Raw genomic sequence first — 18156 nt, 5'->3', positions numbered from 1 at the left:
TCGCTGTAAATGCTGCCTGTTTTATCTTTAGTGCAGCTGTGTTATCATGCCACCTTGTGGTGAATGAAAGCAGCAACTGCACGCTTCTCTGGAAAAGTAACCACAATAGAGGAATTTAACTTCTGCTACAAACAAACAACATTAACGCCAAAAGCTCCCCTGTATTTTCACAAACAAGGAAAATAGCTGTAGCTTCCCGTTCCCTACATTCTTCTCTCTTTTTTGTCTCAACTCTAATCCTTCTATGCATGAGGCATGGAGGGGAAAAAACCCTGAAAAGGAGACGTTGCCATGGTGAGGACAACTCATTAACAAGACAGATTTAAAGAGGCTCTTAAAAATCACTTTCTCTCTTCCCTCTCCTTTTATAATCAGTCTCTTTGGGGGGACATGAGCTTTTCAGAGGCTCGGCTTTGCTCTCAGAGGCTTAATTGAACCTCCAGCTGACTGGGACACAAATAAGTTCTGGTGCTGTGGAGAAGGTAGGAAGAAGGAAGATTGGAGTTGGGGGTGAACAGCGGGGAAGCGAGGGGTCCGTGAGGCTGGTTAGACTATTGTCACCAGATTTCTCTTTTGTTTTGCTCACTGGTATCTTTCCATGAGGCTGAAATTTTCATTTAAATTGGTTTTTAAATGCAACAGCAAGCTGCAGGAAAATCTTACAGGTAACAACTAAAAGTCTACGTCCCGCTTTGTGGTAGCAATATTGAAGTAAATAGTAACCAAATACGCCCTTTTTTGTGTTTTACACAAGCTGCATTTTAAAAACAGAGTAGTCAGGAATGTAACTGCATGTACAGAAGGGGGAGCAGACTGGTCAGTAGGGCAAATGGGGCCAGAAACCTCAGAGAGCCAGACTCGAATCAGCATGAGGTGGAAAAAAAGCTCCTGCTAATAGCAGCTCTCATTAAAGAAATGAGCTGTGACCGAGGTCTGTACGGCCAAGCGGTGCTTAAACGCACTTATCCTGCACTACGGCTCAATTAGATTTTTCAATTACTAACAACAACCCCGCTGTAGAACTGCACGAGTAGAAAGACGAGGGCAAAAGCTGTTGCCGAAGCAAACGGCCCAGATTAAAGTCTTCAAATCGCATTTGTTTCTAAGACCTGCGGGCATTTTTAGAATGTTAAGAAAAACTTCTGCGTTCACTATCAAATTGAGTTTTAGCCGTTTTGTAAATAGATTCTTATTTATTTGCCAGTGAGCATGTGTTTCGTTTTACCGCACGCACAAGCCCGACTGAAATGAACTTAAACTTATCACCATGAATAATCAAAGGCCTGCCAATGACTTACATAGACTGCCTCACTAGATTTATTAAAACCTGGAGAGAAACATATACACAAACAGCTAAACACTCATTTGTCTGTAAGGAGGATGGATATGGAGAGTGTGTCAGTGTACGATTAAACTGCAGAAGCAAAAAGGAGGAAAGAAGAAGAAGAGAGAGACAGAAAGACAAAGCAAAGTGCTAAAGATCTGCATGTATCATCTCAACAAGGGCAGGTGCAGAAGATGACACAACCACCAGGAGGCTCCATACGTCAACAGGGAAACAAGACTTCTTGCCGTCTTGTCTTCTTCAGTGAACCCACTACAGTAAGTGTAGGTTCACAGAATAAGGGAAGGAAGAAAAGCAAGAAGAAAGTCCTGAAAGTAAATTAAATTCCCTGTAAATGATAGTAAGATTTAACATTTTCTATTAAAGCTAACCAAGCCCTCTGCTGTGTCACAGCTCCCACAGTTTCTCTGCTTTGACACATTTAGTCAATGAAAGGATAAATGTCCCCACAGACCCCAGTGATTATCCAGCCAATATGTCCTGATGTAATAATCAAGCCATTAAGTAAAACTCAGTTGTTACACATATGGGGCTCTGAGGCCCACTTCCACCTGATCCCTCCTTCTCCATGACTCAGTCCTCTCCTCTCTTTCTCTCTCTCTCTTCTCCTGCATCGCTTTCAAGTCCTGCCGCACTATTAATCTCAGCCCTGAGTGTGTGGAAGACCACAAAAGGCATGCTAGTTTACTACTGATCTCTAGTTTTGGTGATTTGCATGTGTGAGCTTTATTTGACAAATTATGATGTTCTGTAGCATAAAACCAACTCTCCCACACCTTGTTTTCGTCAAAAAAAACAAACAAAAATAAAATGCAATGAATGACTTAAAAACACATCCATTTTAATTCCTTCATTTAAATTTTATGTTTATTTAAGTAGAGATGCACAAACTGTAATTTTTCCTTTCCCACTTTTCCTTCTAAGAGCTTAAACCAGGGGTGCCCAATCCCGGTCCTCGAGAGCTACTATCCTGCAGCTTTTAGATGCATCCCTACTCCAACACAGCTGAATCAAATGGTTTGATCTCTTCAGCATGCCATCATGTTTGGCAAAGGCCTGATAACAAGCCATTCATTTGATTCAGGTGTGTGGGAACAAGGATGCATCTAAAAGCTGCAGGACGGTAGCTCTCGAGGACCGGGATTGGGCACCCCTGGCTTAAACTGACAGCAAATCAGAATTTCTTCAAAGCAAAATATTGTTTTCATAATAAAAAAAATTATTGAACTGCAATAAGTAAGCAGACTTTCTCTCACTTAAATGACTGAAAATGAGTTGCTATACACTCACCTTTACCTGACAGATTTTATAGTAAGCTTTCTCTTTTCACTTGTCTTGTTCCCTCTAATTGCTGATTCTTTGCTAATACCGAGGCTGCTGGTTGGTGGTTGACTCGGAGCCCTTTGTTAGCCTCTTTAAAATGCCCATCTTCAGCTGCTAATTAGTTTGGTTGCTATGAAAATGTTTGTAGTGGTCCTCCTAACAACAGGTTACTGTGTCTATGAATACGCACGTCACATATGCATGAAACGGACCGACGTGTAATTGGACACACGTGAGGCTAAGAGGCCAGTCACCGGTTTGGACTGAGCGCACTGGAAATCATCTGATTCTGGCCCCCGGCTGGTCAATGGTGCATCTTTATATTTAAGGTTTTTTTTAATGTATATGTCAACAAATACATTAATAAATATGGAACATAATAATAATTAATGGAACATAATAAAGTAAAACACAGCTGTGATAATAATAAATGTCTTCTTGTGAGAGTTACCAGGCTGCTGTAAACTATATTGCGCTCCGAGCCATTTTCTATGTTTCCTCAGCGGTCGTGTGGTGAATAAAAGAAAGATTTTGGAGGTTAATTTGAGCAGACACAACCACCATGCTCGAGCAAATAAAGAACAGTGCTAATCCAAATACACTTAATTGAGACAGTAACATCTGGAGACCACCGCCAGTGTCAAATAAGCGTCAAATACAAAAGGATGAGTAAAAAGAACTGGGCAGGGAGGAGTCTGTGGATAAAGACGCAGACAAACTTCCACACAACTGAATCACCTCTCAATATATGTCAGTGATTAGTTCATGAGCCCTCGGTCACACATGATGGAAGAGCACCTGTTTAACCAGTCATTGGAAAACCATTACCTATTAGGCCTTTAACAAGCTGAGAGGTCTCCATCTGTTAGATTCACTGCATTAACTTAAACCTACTTTATGCCATACTCGCATAAACATATCCAGGGATGTGAACAGGAAATATGTGTGCTGGGATGCTCTAGCATTTATTTTCTAAGTGGATAAATGGAAAAGAAAACATGCAGATACACAACCCTGTGCACAGACAGTAAACAGCATTAAAGGCTTCATTAATGAAAGAGAGGAAAGTGGAAGTGAAGAAGATTGAGATAGACAGGGTTGCAAAGAAAAATAGAGCCTTAACCCATTTTTACAGTTGAATGACCCAAAGCAACCCCTGACCCTCAATTCCCAAAAGTGTGTGTGTGTGTGTGTGTGTGTGTGTGTGTGTGTGTGTGTGTGTGTGTGTGTGTGCGCACGCGCACGTGTGTGTGTGTGTGTGTGCATAAGTGAGTGAGTGAGAAAAAAATCCCCCTCTTTTCTTTATCTCATTAGGCTGTGTGTGTCATGCTCTCTACTCCATTGTTCTGCTACCCCCTAACTGCTAGTGTGTGTGTGTGTGTGTGTGTGTGTGTGTGTGTGTGTGTGTGTGTGTGTGTGTGTGTGTGTGTGTGTGTGTGTGTTTTGAAATAGCCACAAAAATTTAAAAAAAAAATACCACTTGTGTTTTGTCACAAAATACAAAAAAATCCCAGAATCAAACAAGACCACATTGGGGCGTAAGAGTAAAGTAGTGATTCCTACTCAAGAGTACAAGAAATCCAGAAGGTGCTTTTAAACCATCTTCTTTTAATAAGATTTATTATAAATCCCAATTTGTTTGTTATTCAAGTATATTTAGTTCATTTCATTACCTACAAGCCTGGAAAAAACTACCAGTAGGATTAATACTGGATAGACTAAGTAGTGACCTAAAGGTATAAATAAAAAGTTTTAAGTGAGGTGCTAGAAGTACCTAACACTACAGGTTAACATTAGGGTGAGCAAAATAATGGTATTAAACAGGTGATAGTGACACATAATTAATGGATAGGTGAAATCTGATGAGCTTTCCTGTTCCCTTAATGATAAGTTTTTGACAACTCAGTGTATATCAATAAACATGTGGTTTGACAACCATGTGAACAGTTTACTGTTTTTTCCACGGGTAGCTGTATAGGCAGAGACAACCACCATCAGGAAGTTTGTTCTACAAGCTGGCCTGAAACATGACAGAAGCTGCTTATTTTAGGGAAAAAAGCTTAAAGGGTTACTCTTAGCAGGCTTTCAAGGGGTCAAGAGTTAAAGAAAGATTAATGGTTGAAGCAGGAAGATAATAGTAATGAGCATTTGAAACACTTAAACATGTAGATTTTTAGAAATTGCAAGCTGAGAGTCGTCTTCACACCCAGGAGTTTTTGAGGTTCAGTTAAAGTTTAGGAACTAATTAGGTGCATTCTGGGTAGTTTTAGAAAATTGGGGGAGAATAATGGCAAGAAGAGAAACACTCTTTTGCTTTTGTCTTTTGGTTCACTGAGCACAGAGAGCAGTGAAGGTGGGGGGTGGGCTGTTTCTCATCTCAACTCCTTGATGTTTTGATTCAGATGTGTCTCCAAACTCACGGGTTTCATCTTCGTCTAAAAGATGGGAAATGCGTGTGAACGTACCACATAAAGGAAGACGAGGATAAAGAGCTGAGGCTGAACCCAACCCTCCAGTTCCCACTGCCAAAAAGATATTTAACCTAACTGATTCTCAGCAGAGCTTCCCCTATAAACGCAGTCAATCCATTTCATTTGGCCTCATTCAGTTACTCTACAAGCATGGTTTCCCTCAGGTGCACTTCCCTCGGGAGCCATTGGCAGTGACTGGTCGATAGTTGAATCTGACTTCCCACCAAGGGATTATGGGGCATCCGGTTGAACACCTGCTCCACTTCTGAACTGATAAAAATTAAAAAATAAATAAAGGGAGGGTTGGAGGAGAAGCCTTATAAAACATATGCAGGGAAAAAATGCTGGAATCACCCTTTGATTGCCATATACACAAAAAACTTTATATTTATAAAAAGAACTGGAGAATCATGTGTTAACAAAGGAAACAATAAAAAAAATATCTCAGAACAACAACACAGAACACAGGGACAAAGACACAAACACACACACAAAAGGCATATTAGCCAAGTTCCAATTTGTGAGTAAGAGGGTTATCCGTTCAGCCGTGCATAAACACAGACGGGCAGGCTGATTCAACCTACAGAGCCCGGACAATACTGTACCGACGGCAGCAACATCTTGAGCTGTCACGGCGTGTTAGTCAAAGCAGGCGTGAGGAAGGGCCACAGTCCTGTGGAAGCATATTGTTATGCACACATATTGGAATAAATGGTTTAGTTTTAGCTGTGCATACATGGAGAAAAACTTTAAAAGAGTAATTGGAAGACCAGTGGATGGACAGAAAGACTCAAAATGGGCCAATAAAAACAATAAAAGTTATCAAAGTTGGATTCTCAGGAAGTCTCTGCCTTGCCTACTTCCCTAATGGCCTCTTCTGTTTTATATTCATAGATCCATTAGATGCCACTGAGCTGCAGTTTAGGAAATGTGGACACAGGTCAGTCTTTTTGTTATCTTTTAACACTCTTTCCTGCCGCCCTGATGGCTCCTTTATGTAGTTCTGAGGTGAAAGTGGGTCACCTTCATAACCCCGTCAGTTTCACTTCCATCACCCCCTCATACTGTCAGCTCTCTTACATTTCCCTGAAGGCCTAGCCCATCACCTCCAGCTGCTAGCTATTATGTCTTGTTCCCAGGGGTGGCCACCCAGAGGAGCATCTTCAGTTATGTCTGTCCCAAATGACAGTGAAGCATAGTCTAGATGCAACCATGCACATGGGACCAAATGATCCATGCAAATATATGTGTGAATGAGTAAGTACAGGCTCAAACTCATGCCCAAGGTTAGTAGGAAAGTCTTAAAGTATGCACACAAGCAACTAGAGATAACTCAAAGCATTTTACTTCCTGGAGAACCTGTCTCATACATGAAAGGTCAAAGGTCTTTTAGGTCACAAACACACAGAGATGCACATGCAAAACCAGATGGCACAGATCTCTCAGATACAGCAGAATGGAAATACCCTAACAAGACGCGACAAAGCCTGGCTTTGTGAAAAAAGCTTCTATTGCATCTGCTGTGATCCTGGCACTGTTACATACAGCGTATCATTATCTCCTAAAAACACTTCAGGTGACTTAAACTCTGAAGCAGGAGCCTGTTCTGCAGCCAAGTCAAACACCACAATCATTACAGTAGCAAAACAGCATTGTAGTGCCAACAGCAACTACTACCTGGACACTGTAATCACAGTGGATTTCAATTTAAGACTCATATCATCTTGGAAATACACCCAAATATCTTTTAGATAATTAAAAATATCTATTTAGTATTTGTTTAGAAACTACAAAATGAACAGCTTTCTAGTACAAACCAACAGTCATTTGTTGTTTTTGTTTTTTCTTTTCTCTAAAACAACAAAACAAAACAAAAAAACTGCAGACTCTCTTTAATCTGTACCTTTGCCATCAGAGGAGGGATGCTTTTTCCCTGGCGAGCCCTTAGCCACAGATCCAAGCAACGGTTTTGGTGTCCAGAGCGAGTCCTGTTTCTGGTGGACTTTTGACACAGAGAGCAGACGTTTGTGCAGGCAGCCCTCTGGCCTGGCGGGCCTGGGGCTGGGGACGGCCGAATGCTGGAGGCTGTTCCCCATCTTGCTGGTGGGCTGGAAGGAGCACAGAGTTCGTTTCTGGCCAGGGGAGTCCTCATAGCAGCCCCTGTGCAAGCAGTTGACCACCGGCTCCGAGGAGAGGCAGTGCACGTATGTGATCATCCCCTGCTAAGACCTAAAACCCCCCACCACCTGCCCTCCCCTGCTCTATCCAGGACCCAAACCCCCCCCCCCAACTACTCCTCCTTCGTCTTACACAACCCTCCTTCTCTGAAGCCTCCACTTGTAGTGTTGGGATGGACGGGTGAAGGGTGTATGTGTGTGGAGCCCCCACCTTCAATTCCAAACTCTCAATAGGCCCCCTCCTCTCTTTCTGGAAAGACAGGATGGACGTTTTTGCATCCCACAAGGGAGCCAGTGCTCCCTCTGTCTCCTCCTACTGTTTTTGTCTTTCCTCTCTTTCTCTCAGGGGATCCTATTGACTTACATTGATTTGCCTGACAAAGAAAGCTGCGCTCCGTGTTCGATTACAAGATTTATCTCCAAAACAAATATTTCACAGAAGCATTGCAGAATAAAACTATTGAAAAACATGACTGTTGGTTGGCTGTCTTGAAGAAATGCTGGCAACTTAAAAAAAAAAAAAACAATTCTGACCCTAAAATAAGACCACAATAACATTTCTAAATAATCCAAAGACGCAAAAACTAAGGTTTAGAAACTGAAAATGTCTGTGGTTAAATCGTGTTTTCTTCTACAATATATGTCCTTTGCAGAAACCCAGAAGTATCACCACAAATTGTGCAAAAAAATCTGCCAATTGTCAAGAAACTATTTGAGGTCCAAAGACTAGAAAAAAAATCAGTCCATCCAAAAGGGTATTCAGCCAAGCTTTCAGCATCGAAGAGCATCCTCCTTCTTTCTTCGATCTACAGGAGATAGAGCATCAGGACTGTCCAGTGGCATCCACACGGTATGTCCTCTGGACTCCTCCTCCTCCCTCCTCTTTCCTCGGCATTTCTGTTCTAATCTGTAAACCCAGATTATCAAGCCTCCAGGCCTCTGATTGTGACAGACACAAACCACAGATGGACACCAGGTTGCAGATAATAAAGTACATCACCTCAACTTCACAAATGTGTGGAAGTTCAGGAAGACCTGACGTGCTGGCGTGTCAGTAGGTTAAACTCGGATGACGCAAACTCAGACGTAAGACGCATGCATGTAGGCCACTTAAACTGCTGCCTCAGATTTAGCCCCACATGACTGCCGTTACTAAGCAGATATTCACCTGAAACCATCATGAAGCATGCACACACGAGGAAGGCGACAACTGGTAAATGCAAAAGGATTTAAACTCAAGAGGAAGCTACAGATGACCACAGGTTGGGGATTTTTAGATAGCGGTGAAAAACAGTTCACTGTAAAGACGGCAGCGACAAGATTAAAAGATAAAAAACAAAGAAACAGATCGCAGATTAATAAACACGGCGAGCCACTTGCCTGCCAGGTGAGGGTGTGTATAATCTTTAATCTGCTTGGCTGTGAGTGTGAGGTAGGTTAAAATTATTTGAGACATTCAGATTAATTAACAGGAAGATGGAGTGACACTGAACTGAAGAGTGGGTAATGAACAAGTGTAACAAAAGTGAATGAGAGCTCAAACACAATCTGGGCTAGTAAACTGAATAAAAATGGGGTTAAATGGAAAAGAGTAAGGCAAATAAAAAGGGAGAAATTCATTGATAGCACCAAAGGTAAATGCCTCCCTCTGGTGGTGGCTTACACCTGTGCTGCACAACACATCTAAGCTATAATCATCAAAACTATTAAACCTTTTTTTTTTCCAGAAAAAAAACAAAACAAACTCTGTGGTTGAAGCCTCTCCCTCTGCGAGAACCTGCTGAACATATTTGTGGTTTGAAGACTTGAATCTCAGAAATTGGATTAGACACCTTTTACTATTTTCACGTTTTTAATAGATAACCTGAAAAATAACGTGCAGACTGATTCATGAGAGTTCTGTCAGTGCACAAATCTTATGCAACTTTGGTGGAACTGTAGCTGTGATCCTGCCAAAGCCACAGCAGATAGCTAGAGGCTAGAACAGCCATTACTGATGGTTATCATTTCCAGCGCATGATGAGGCAGCCAACACGCAAGCTGATTACAAAAACCAAAACCACTGTGAACACACACACACACACACACACACACACACACACACACACACACACACACACACACAACATAATGAACAAACCACAGAATGCGTGCGCGCAGCCACAAAGCCGCTCGCATAAAACAGTTTGTAGACACACGTAGCCCAATGGGCAAGCCAAAAGATTCTGGCTGTGGCTGCACTTAAACTGCACTTAGCGCCGTTGTTGCCCTGAATCCATACATGCATGGAGACAGAGTGTGTCACCAGGCCCATTGAGAGAACAACATCAGGGGGTGTGAAGTCATGCAGGCCAACAACAGCAACACAGTGAATGGGACCGTCATCACAACAGGGGATGTTTCAGTTGTGACAAAGAATCATTACAACCCTTTTACAAACAGGTACAGCACATGTATGTGCGTGAGAAGAGATGTTTGCGAATATATGTGTGTAGTTGCGGTGAGTGTGTCACATTCCACTGATTATTAGCGTGTGTGTGTGTGTGTGTGTGTGTGTGTGTGTGTGTGTGTGTGTGTGTGTGTGTGTGTGTGTGCATGCGCACCTAGTTAGTGAATAATGTAAAAGTCACACTGGAAGGGTTTGTGTGTAATAATAGATAAATTACACAAGTGTGTATGTACACTAACTTTTGCACATAGATTCTATGTGTGTGTTTGTAGCCGGGGGGGGGGGGGTTGGACAAGAGGAAGGCTTTGGGAAGGGGACAATGGTAGCCATGGAGACGCAAAAGGTCTGAATGGAGTGAGAGGAGCACCTGCATGCTGAGTTAGTCTTCTGTCTGGGGAAGTCATCCACTTGCGGGTGAAGTTTGAAAAGACAATGACCGACTCCCTGCGGACAACAAAACACTTCCAGCATTGTCCCAAGAAGAAGAAAAAACAACTTCCCATTAACACTCGCTTGCTAAGAAAGTTTTTTTTGCATTACTATTGTCTCAAACTAGAAAAAAGACACAATAAGACCCCGTTACTGAGTCCTACATTTTTCCAAACCTCTAAACTTTGCCCCCAAAAAGCTATTGTTTTGAAAACTCTTTTCAGAAGACAGAAAGCTCACTGGGTTCCTGGCAGATCCCATTCACAGGCCACTGGAACTTAACGCTCTATTGTTTACTTATCAAGCCCAAGATCTCTTCTGCTACGACTTGTTTACAGAGGTCAACAACATCCCATTGTGAACTTCCTCTCAAACTCCCATGCTCATTTACATATTAAAATGATTGATTTACGACCAAGTCATGTATCGATCACTGACAAAACCTGCAATAAGCCATCTACCCACGAGGCCATTGATCTCCAAGCTACATCTGTTTTCTTTTTAACTAAAAAAATTCTAGCTAAAGTCTAGCAGGCAGCACGAGTGGTCTGACTACATTTTCTTAAAGTGTGACTCAACAAACAGCTAGACGTTGGTTTTAGATAACATTTAAAATCTGACTTTGCATTGTAGCTCTTGACACACGATCCTTTTCTATCTACTTAGATTAAAATGCAGATGGGAACAAGCAGAAATATCTTCATGGTTACAACATGTTGTCGTTTTTCACATTAGGTTAAGTGCTATGTCACCAAACTGGCTTTAAAAAAGGTAGGTCAGATATCCTAAAGTCTTTCACAAGCCATGTTTTACAAGCCAACTAACCCTCAAGGAATACAAACAAACTGTTGCCTACATGTTAACACCTCTCTCCTGTCCGCCTCTTTTTCCCCTTCACCTGCCACACTGAGTGTGAGAACATCCATCAACACTCCTAACCAGAAGGCCAGGGGACAGGTAGTGGGTCAGCCTCCGGTGAAGAGGTCACAATGTCTCAAGAAACACAGCACTGGTGGAGATGTTACTGGAGGACTGTCCTCTTACAAGTTCAAGCAAGTTCACAAGGTAGGCTGTTTAATGATTCTGGGAAATAAAGGTAGTGGACAAGAATCTGTTACTGAAAACACAAGTGCACATGATACCTTCATGTGTTTCAACATGAAAATAGTAACATACAACTACAGTGCAGGAGCTTAAATAGGTCATTACTCTATTTTTCTGCTAGAGATCATTGTTTGCTGACATGTTTGTAGTTTTTAATGGTGATAATCTACAGTAAAGTGCTTGAATGCCTTAGACATGTGGGGCATGTGGGAAACCTGGAACTCAGTTTACACAGATTCTACACCAAAAATTTTTTTTTTAAATTAAATGCCACCTTCCGCTCATCACCCATGCATGTGCCAACAGCTCAAAACCCAGACTGAAAAAAGACCACTTGCAAAATATACTTTATTTTTGAGGCTGAAAAAAATCCTCTGTGGAATTAAGAATAAAGTCATTGCAGTTTAAAAGCTGAATTTTCTGATGACTAACTTCAATGAAGTTTTGGTTAAAAGCTTGAAAGTATCTGAGTAACACTGCAGAGTCATACGGTCTATGATGACGGAATATTTGGTCGTTAAATAAGCATCAGAATATGTCACAACTGCTGCCCACTATAAAAGAAAAACATATGAAGCATCTGTAATGAGTGAACTGCACACAGGAGAGCAAAATAAACCCCAGAAAAGTCAGGATCAAAAAGTAGATATAGCCTGAGATGCCCACAACTAATGCTAGTGCTAATCAAGGCTTACATTCACCAACATGTAACTTTCTATATCCCCAACCCCCGGAAGGCTGCAGGAAACTTCCAATTTAAGTGAGAATGACATTTCCAGCTCAAACTAATCCCTGCTCATGCCACATCTACTGACTGGGGCTCAAGTGCATAAATAACTTATGCAACATACCAAAATGCACACCAAGTCACAGAGCCTAATTCTGGCCCTGCAAATGGCTTGCACTGCAACACTAAGGTTTACTGCAGGGGTGGTGGTGGTGATTCACCCTGGCCACACAGCACAGCTGGCTGTGGAAGAACATGGGCTGAAATATGTCACATCTGTCTCAGAGCTGGCAACCTCGACTGAGCGAGGGGGGGTTAATATCATAACATTAGTGGACATTCTGTAACTGGCAGCCAATGTAGAGTAATCTACTGGTCGGATCATGGTATTTAATGTAATACTGAGTATTTGGGTCAGTTTGTCATCACTTGTGAAGCTAGAAACCCAAACTGGGAATCGTGCTTGTAGCTGATTAAAGTGAAGCAGCATCTACATGTCAATAACCTGATCCTGGTGTGACAACTTTTAAACACTCAGCAATCTGAACATTAAATATTAATCCTCCTCTTGCTGTACGGTTAGTTACTGCTGACCACAGAAAAACATGAGAAAAACTGCCAATCTCGTGTATAAAAAATGGCTTCATCTAAAAAAGAAAAAAAAAAAACTGAATTCCTTCTCCGGCTCAACTCCCCCAACATCTGTTTCTCTCCATTTTCCAAGCCGGACTCGAATCTCACAGTGTAACTGACAACATAAATTACTGCATACAGCTGATGAACTGGGAGACTGCCACGTATAGTTGATGTGTTCACTTTATATTACCTCATTTCTGGAAGCCATTAATCTGCAGGCTACAGAAAGAGAACAAACAACCCTGGTTTAACAAGACGGATCATTTCCTCGTTTCTGAAATAACAGCTGATTGGATCATTTACCAAGAAAAAACTAAAGGTTTCTTCTTTTTTTTAAATATATATTTAACATCTTAACTTTCTTGCTTTTGACTGAGTATCGTTCGGCACTGCAACCTAAAACTAGGTCAAATGAGACAATAAAATGTTATTCTTCATAATAAAACAGCTCATGTGTTGTCAGCATTAGCTGCATGTGATCCCTGTAACCATGACAGGTGAAATCACCACCATGATGTTCTGGAATATGACTCAAGCAGCAGGACTAAAAGTTACGGAAGGACAGGAGCGGGCAGGGAAGCGGGTTTTCCCTCTTTATCAGCAGCATTGTGTTGTCTCCCAAACAGCATTATGTGTCTATTCTTTGTAGCATAGTTTCCATGAGTGTTTAATAACAGAAAACAATGTCAAATGCAGTAAAAGACGAGCGAGTTTCCCCTTTATCTCATTTCAGCTTGTCAGCGAAGTAATAGCCAACACATGGCCCCCAACTCTGCAGGACAGCAGACCAGCAACTGCTGCTCTGCCAGCTGTTACTGTGAACAACGTGCACACTGAATACACAGCGATACGTACGGGTGTAAGCAGCTCTACACATCGCTCATCGCCCCTGAAACCCACACCAAAGTTAGGAGAATGCAAACAGGATCACAGCCAGCAGCGTGCAGAGACACTCTGCTTAGTCGAGAATAATACGAGTAAAATGAAAGGGAGGGGAATCAAACCGCAGTCAGGAAATACAGTATGCTTGAATTCAAAGACCATTAATTAATCAGAGATGGAACGAAAGAACAAAGGAAGAGATGATTAACAGGAGTGTTTCCTTCACTGAAGGAAAAAAAAGACACAAGGAAGGATATTGTGCAGAGGAGGCTGCTGTGGGAGAGATTACTTTCCAAACAGGGGAGGGATGGAGTTTAACTTTTCTTTGTCTCACAAAAGTCCCGGGGAAAACTCCACACTCACACCGAGTCAGTGCCAGAGCTTTCATGCAATGAGCGGCTACACTCACCTTTCAGACAGAACATGATTCTTCACTTATTTCCCCCAAACAAAACTGCAGTTTCCTCCTTTTTTCTTGCGGTTCACCATTTCCTCATAACCATTCTGCTTGTCCTCCTTTTCTCGTCCTCTCTCCCGGTTTCTCCACACCGCTCGCTCAAGCCGATCAAACGCAGACACACTGATCCTGACACATACACTCCACTCTCCATCTCCCTCCCCTTCTTTCCCCTCTCACACATACATGCACACGCTCCGAGTGGCAGCAAGCCAACTTCTACACTGCAGGAAACTGCCTTGCGACCCCCCCTCACTTTGCTTCCCCTCCCTCTCTCCCTACATCCCTGGATATCTCTCTACCGCACTGACACCCCCCTACCCTCAACCCCACCCCATCTCCCCGCCCATCAGAGCGAGAAGCTCAGCCTCGATCTAAAACTCCACTGTCACCCACAAGCCCCCTGATTGGTCACCTTCACAGATACCCAAGTACACACATATATGTATACATATGTGGCATTTAGTCAAATACATGGTTTTAAAGAATACATTTGTTGCTTGGGAGGAGGCAAAAATAAAAACAATAATATATACACACACACACAAATATGCACAGTGTGAAGCTTTTACTGGATAATGATGGCAGAGAATCTGGGCAGTCAGCAGTTCAGAGTGAGACAGGGGGCCCCGGCTTGAGGCCGATCCATTGTGCGCTGATCAAATATAATCGCTTTAATCCCCACAATTCAACTGCTTGTTATCAGACGCAGTTACAAGCGTGGTGCATCACAAACTCTCCAGGCAGGCCGATCCCAATCGCCCTCAGCGTCGTGCCAGTCGCAGACAGAAATACAGGCTCACTTACAAGGTTTTGGAAATACACATGAAAATACATCTGGTTTATGGGTGTTAAACTGATGTTTTTTTACCACCTTGTTCAGATGTGCAGCGAGAATAGCTTATGGATCTGATTCTGGGCCATTCCTCTATGACTTAAAGTGCTTTGTAAAGCTCACATGAGGTACGCTTTTCACAAAAGGAAGATTAGTTTTAGGTTTGCTGAAATGATAGTAATCAAAGACTTTGACTGTGCTTTCAAATCTAAAAAAAAGAGGGGAAAATCATACTCTCTACAAACCCAGTAAATCAATATATGCAGCTAGACAACACAGTGCACATTGACAAGAGTAAAATAAAGAGTCAACATAAAGTTTGGCTTAGTCCAGACTGGATAGCAGAATGCAAAATGGCATTGATAACCAATGATGCGCTGTAATGGCTTTCTCTTCCTCTGCAAAAACACATTTGGTGTGGCAGCCTTTGATCTTAAGTGATCTGTGGTAAGTTATGTAAAACCCAGAACCCTTAGCATTCATTTATATTCCAAAGCCCACACATACAGTACATAACAATGCGTGATGGCTAAACCCTGTTTGCTATGAATCTGCCCAGGGCTACTGGTGACTACTGAACTTTATCAGAAGAGGAATATAGCCGTCCAAAACAGAATGGCGCTGTGTTAGCTGATCAAAGAGGCAAAACCCGTAATTCAGGAGGTGATCTACCAACCCTCATCTATAGTTAGGGTTATTGTTAGACTTGGAAAGAGTGATAGCTTGGAACACAGACGCTGGTACTTTATACTGTAAAAAACAGTTAGGTTGGTTCAGGCAACTAAAGACCCAGAACTCAATAAAGACATTATTTATCTGTCTGTTAAATGTAAGAGGATGGATGGATGGATGGATGGATGGATGGATGGATGGATGGATGGATGGATGGATGGATGGATGGATGGATGGATGGATGGATGGATGGAAACTTTAACTGTTAGCTTTTCATTTTACATCAAGAAAAAATACCCAAGTAGACAACCTAGAATTGGTGCACTGTAAGCTGATGCAGTTTTGAATAATATGACAGTGATATTGTATAGGTGTGTGCTCACTTCTGTTGTATACTGTATAAACAGATGTTTAGCAGACACAAAACAGACAAAGGCTTACTTCGTGTCTTTAAGATGTTATGGTTCCACTACATAATTACAGCAACGGTGATTAACCTTGCATATAATTAATGCTGATATTTATAACTATTCCCTACTTACTTGGCAGAGTGTACGCTCTGTGCAGATGTTCCAAAAGAGGATTAAATTGGCACAATCGTAATAAAACTATGACGTCCAAGCGTGATTGTTGCTTGCAGGCTATAACACATCTGTCTCAACCAGATGTGGCCAATTAGAGGCTGACTAGTGTGCAAATGTGTAAGTGTGACCTCGTGTGACGTGGAGCCTCAAGGAAAGCATGATTGACTGAAATGAGAAAGCCACAAAAACGCAGCCTTGGAAGAAAAATGCTTGAATAAACCCATCTAACCAAACAGTAAAATCTCACTTCATCAAACCTTCACCTTAATTGGCCAGAATGGCTTTAACTTTAACCTTCTCCTATAAAACCTTTGGCTTACAAGCAGCATTTTGAGGCCTGCGTAATCACCGCTCTCGCAAAGCTGAAACTGTCAAAGCAGAGATGTGGATTTCCTTCGCTTTTACACACAAACACAGTCTTGTTAAGATTAGTTTCCGAAGTCAGTGCGAGCCAATGGTCAGTATAGCAAAATTTTACAGCGTTCTTGTTTAAATGATCTACAAAAAAAGGAATAAACTTAATTTCAAATATTTACTCAGTCTTCTTTTCTCACGTTTATGAATTATATATTTACTATTGCAATTTTGAAAAATTCAGCCCATAACATGCTTCAATTGAATTGTTTCATTAAAGATTATCTTCTTCAAGTATATTTCTGCACATGGACTACATGGCAGCACACAGTGACAACCTCCTTCTGTGGGTGCAGGATGCAAACATACAGGGAGATTTCAGCTTCTACAATGCAGACCGCCTTCAGATTAAACACCGTTTTAGGACTTGAATCACGTCAAAGGGCCCGTATCAGAAACACAGACAGCATCTTATCTAAGTGTCCAGGACATCCTCTGTCACATCCACTGCTGTGCAAGTATGCCATGTTTTAACTGCGGCACACTTTGCATTAGAGATAAGACTAAATAGCAAAGGCAGATAAAAATTAAGCAACTAAGCTTGTTTGTATTTATATATTTAGACACGCGACGAGAAGGAATCTGAAAAAAATCTGACTCTGCCATTTAAAAAAAAGAAGAAGAAGAAGAAGTGATTAGTAGCAAAACACAAAGATAGAAAATGAATAAAAAAAGAACACATGTAAGGATAAACATGAACATATTGGCTCTAAAATGACGGAAAAAGATTATTTCTGTTCGTATTACGTCATTATAACTCACGCATTTGTCGTGAAGAGGTCTTTTTTTTTTTTTTTTTTTTTACCTCGCCACTGGGACAATATCAGTTCATCCTATCAAACTAAACCCCGAGACCTCTATCCCCTCACAAGCTGCTAAAACCATGTTCAGCAACGTAATCACTTGTTTTTCCTCTGCTTGCCCTTTTTTCACCAGTGAATCAGGCCTTTTGTGGATTAGAGGCCACAACACAGAGGTAATAGAATACATACAATATGATTCAAAAGGGTGGGTGAAAAAAAAAAATCAGAGATTAAGGGATTGGTGGGGGGGTGACTTAATTTGAGCTAAAGCTGAACTCTTGTGTGTACCGGGATTAGGAGCATTTCAGCACACAATAAGACTGATCTGGGGTCAGCTGGCAAAGAGATACAAAGGAGGATCAGAGAGGAAGAAAAAGTTCGGACTTACCTGTGGATCATCACCGACAGCAGCACATAGGAGAAAAGAGAAAAATGATTAGAAGCAGTTTAGAAGTGTATAACACTTGTTATAGATATGCTTTTTTTAATGAATGCTTCGCGTGTTTCTATGTACAGCACTGGTGTGTTTAGCCCTGGGCTGTGGGCCACATCACCAGATTTCTGTGTCTGTCTTTTAATGAGGCCTTCCTGGTTTATACATCTCCTCTCCCTACAGCAAATTATCATCTGCTAATCTGGATTTACACAACGACTACACGGTAATGATGAGTGTGTTTCTGTGTGTGCCTGTATAAAACCCTCCAAAAAAAAAAAAAAAGACCGTTATGCAAGAGTTTGGTCTGTGAAGCCTCTCAAAAATTTCACCAAGCATCCCACAAAGAGAAATGTGTCCTCAAATACCCTTTTCTTAAAGCCTGCCTTAATAAACACATCTTCAATAATGTGGA

The 18156-nt window shown here is 41.7% G+C and overlaps 1 protein-coding gene across 7 annotated transcripts in view; it reads right to left on the bottom strand.

Moving 5' to 3' along the window:
* nhsl1b (NHS-like 1b) overlaps window positions 1–18156 on the bottom strand; it is a 108776-nt gene that overhangs the window by 42040 nt on the left and 48580 nt on the right. Inside the window, exon 1 of one of the 7 annotated variants that reach the window (XM_004541787.6) lies at window positions 13953–14218. The exons of 5 other annotated variants lie outside the window; for them this stretch is intronic. In XM_004541787.6, the coding sequence (XP_004541844.2) occupies window positions 13953–13968 (16 nt within the window). In that variant the 5' untranslated portion in view covers window positions 13969–14218. Of the gene's footprint in view, window positions 1–7042; window positions 7371–13952; window positions 14219–18156 lie in introns of those variants that run through there. One more of the 7 variants, XM_004541782.5, reaches the window with a different exon arrangement.

The sequence above is a fragment of the Maylandia zebra genome, linkage group LG15 (genome assembly GCF_041146795.1).
Source record: "Maylandia zebra isolate NMK-2024a linkage group LG15, Mzebra_GT3a, whole genome shotgun sequence".
Taxonomy (NCBI): domain Eukaryota; kingdom Metazoa; phylum Chordata; class Actinopteri; order Cichliformes; family Cichlidae; genus Maylandia; species Maylandia zebra.
Note: the sequence above shows the minus strand (reverse complement) of the source record. Positions and strands in the feature narration are given on the sequence as shown.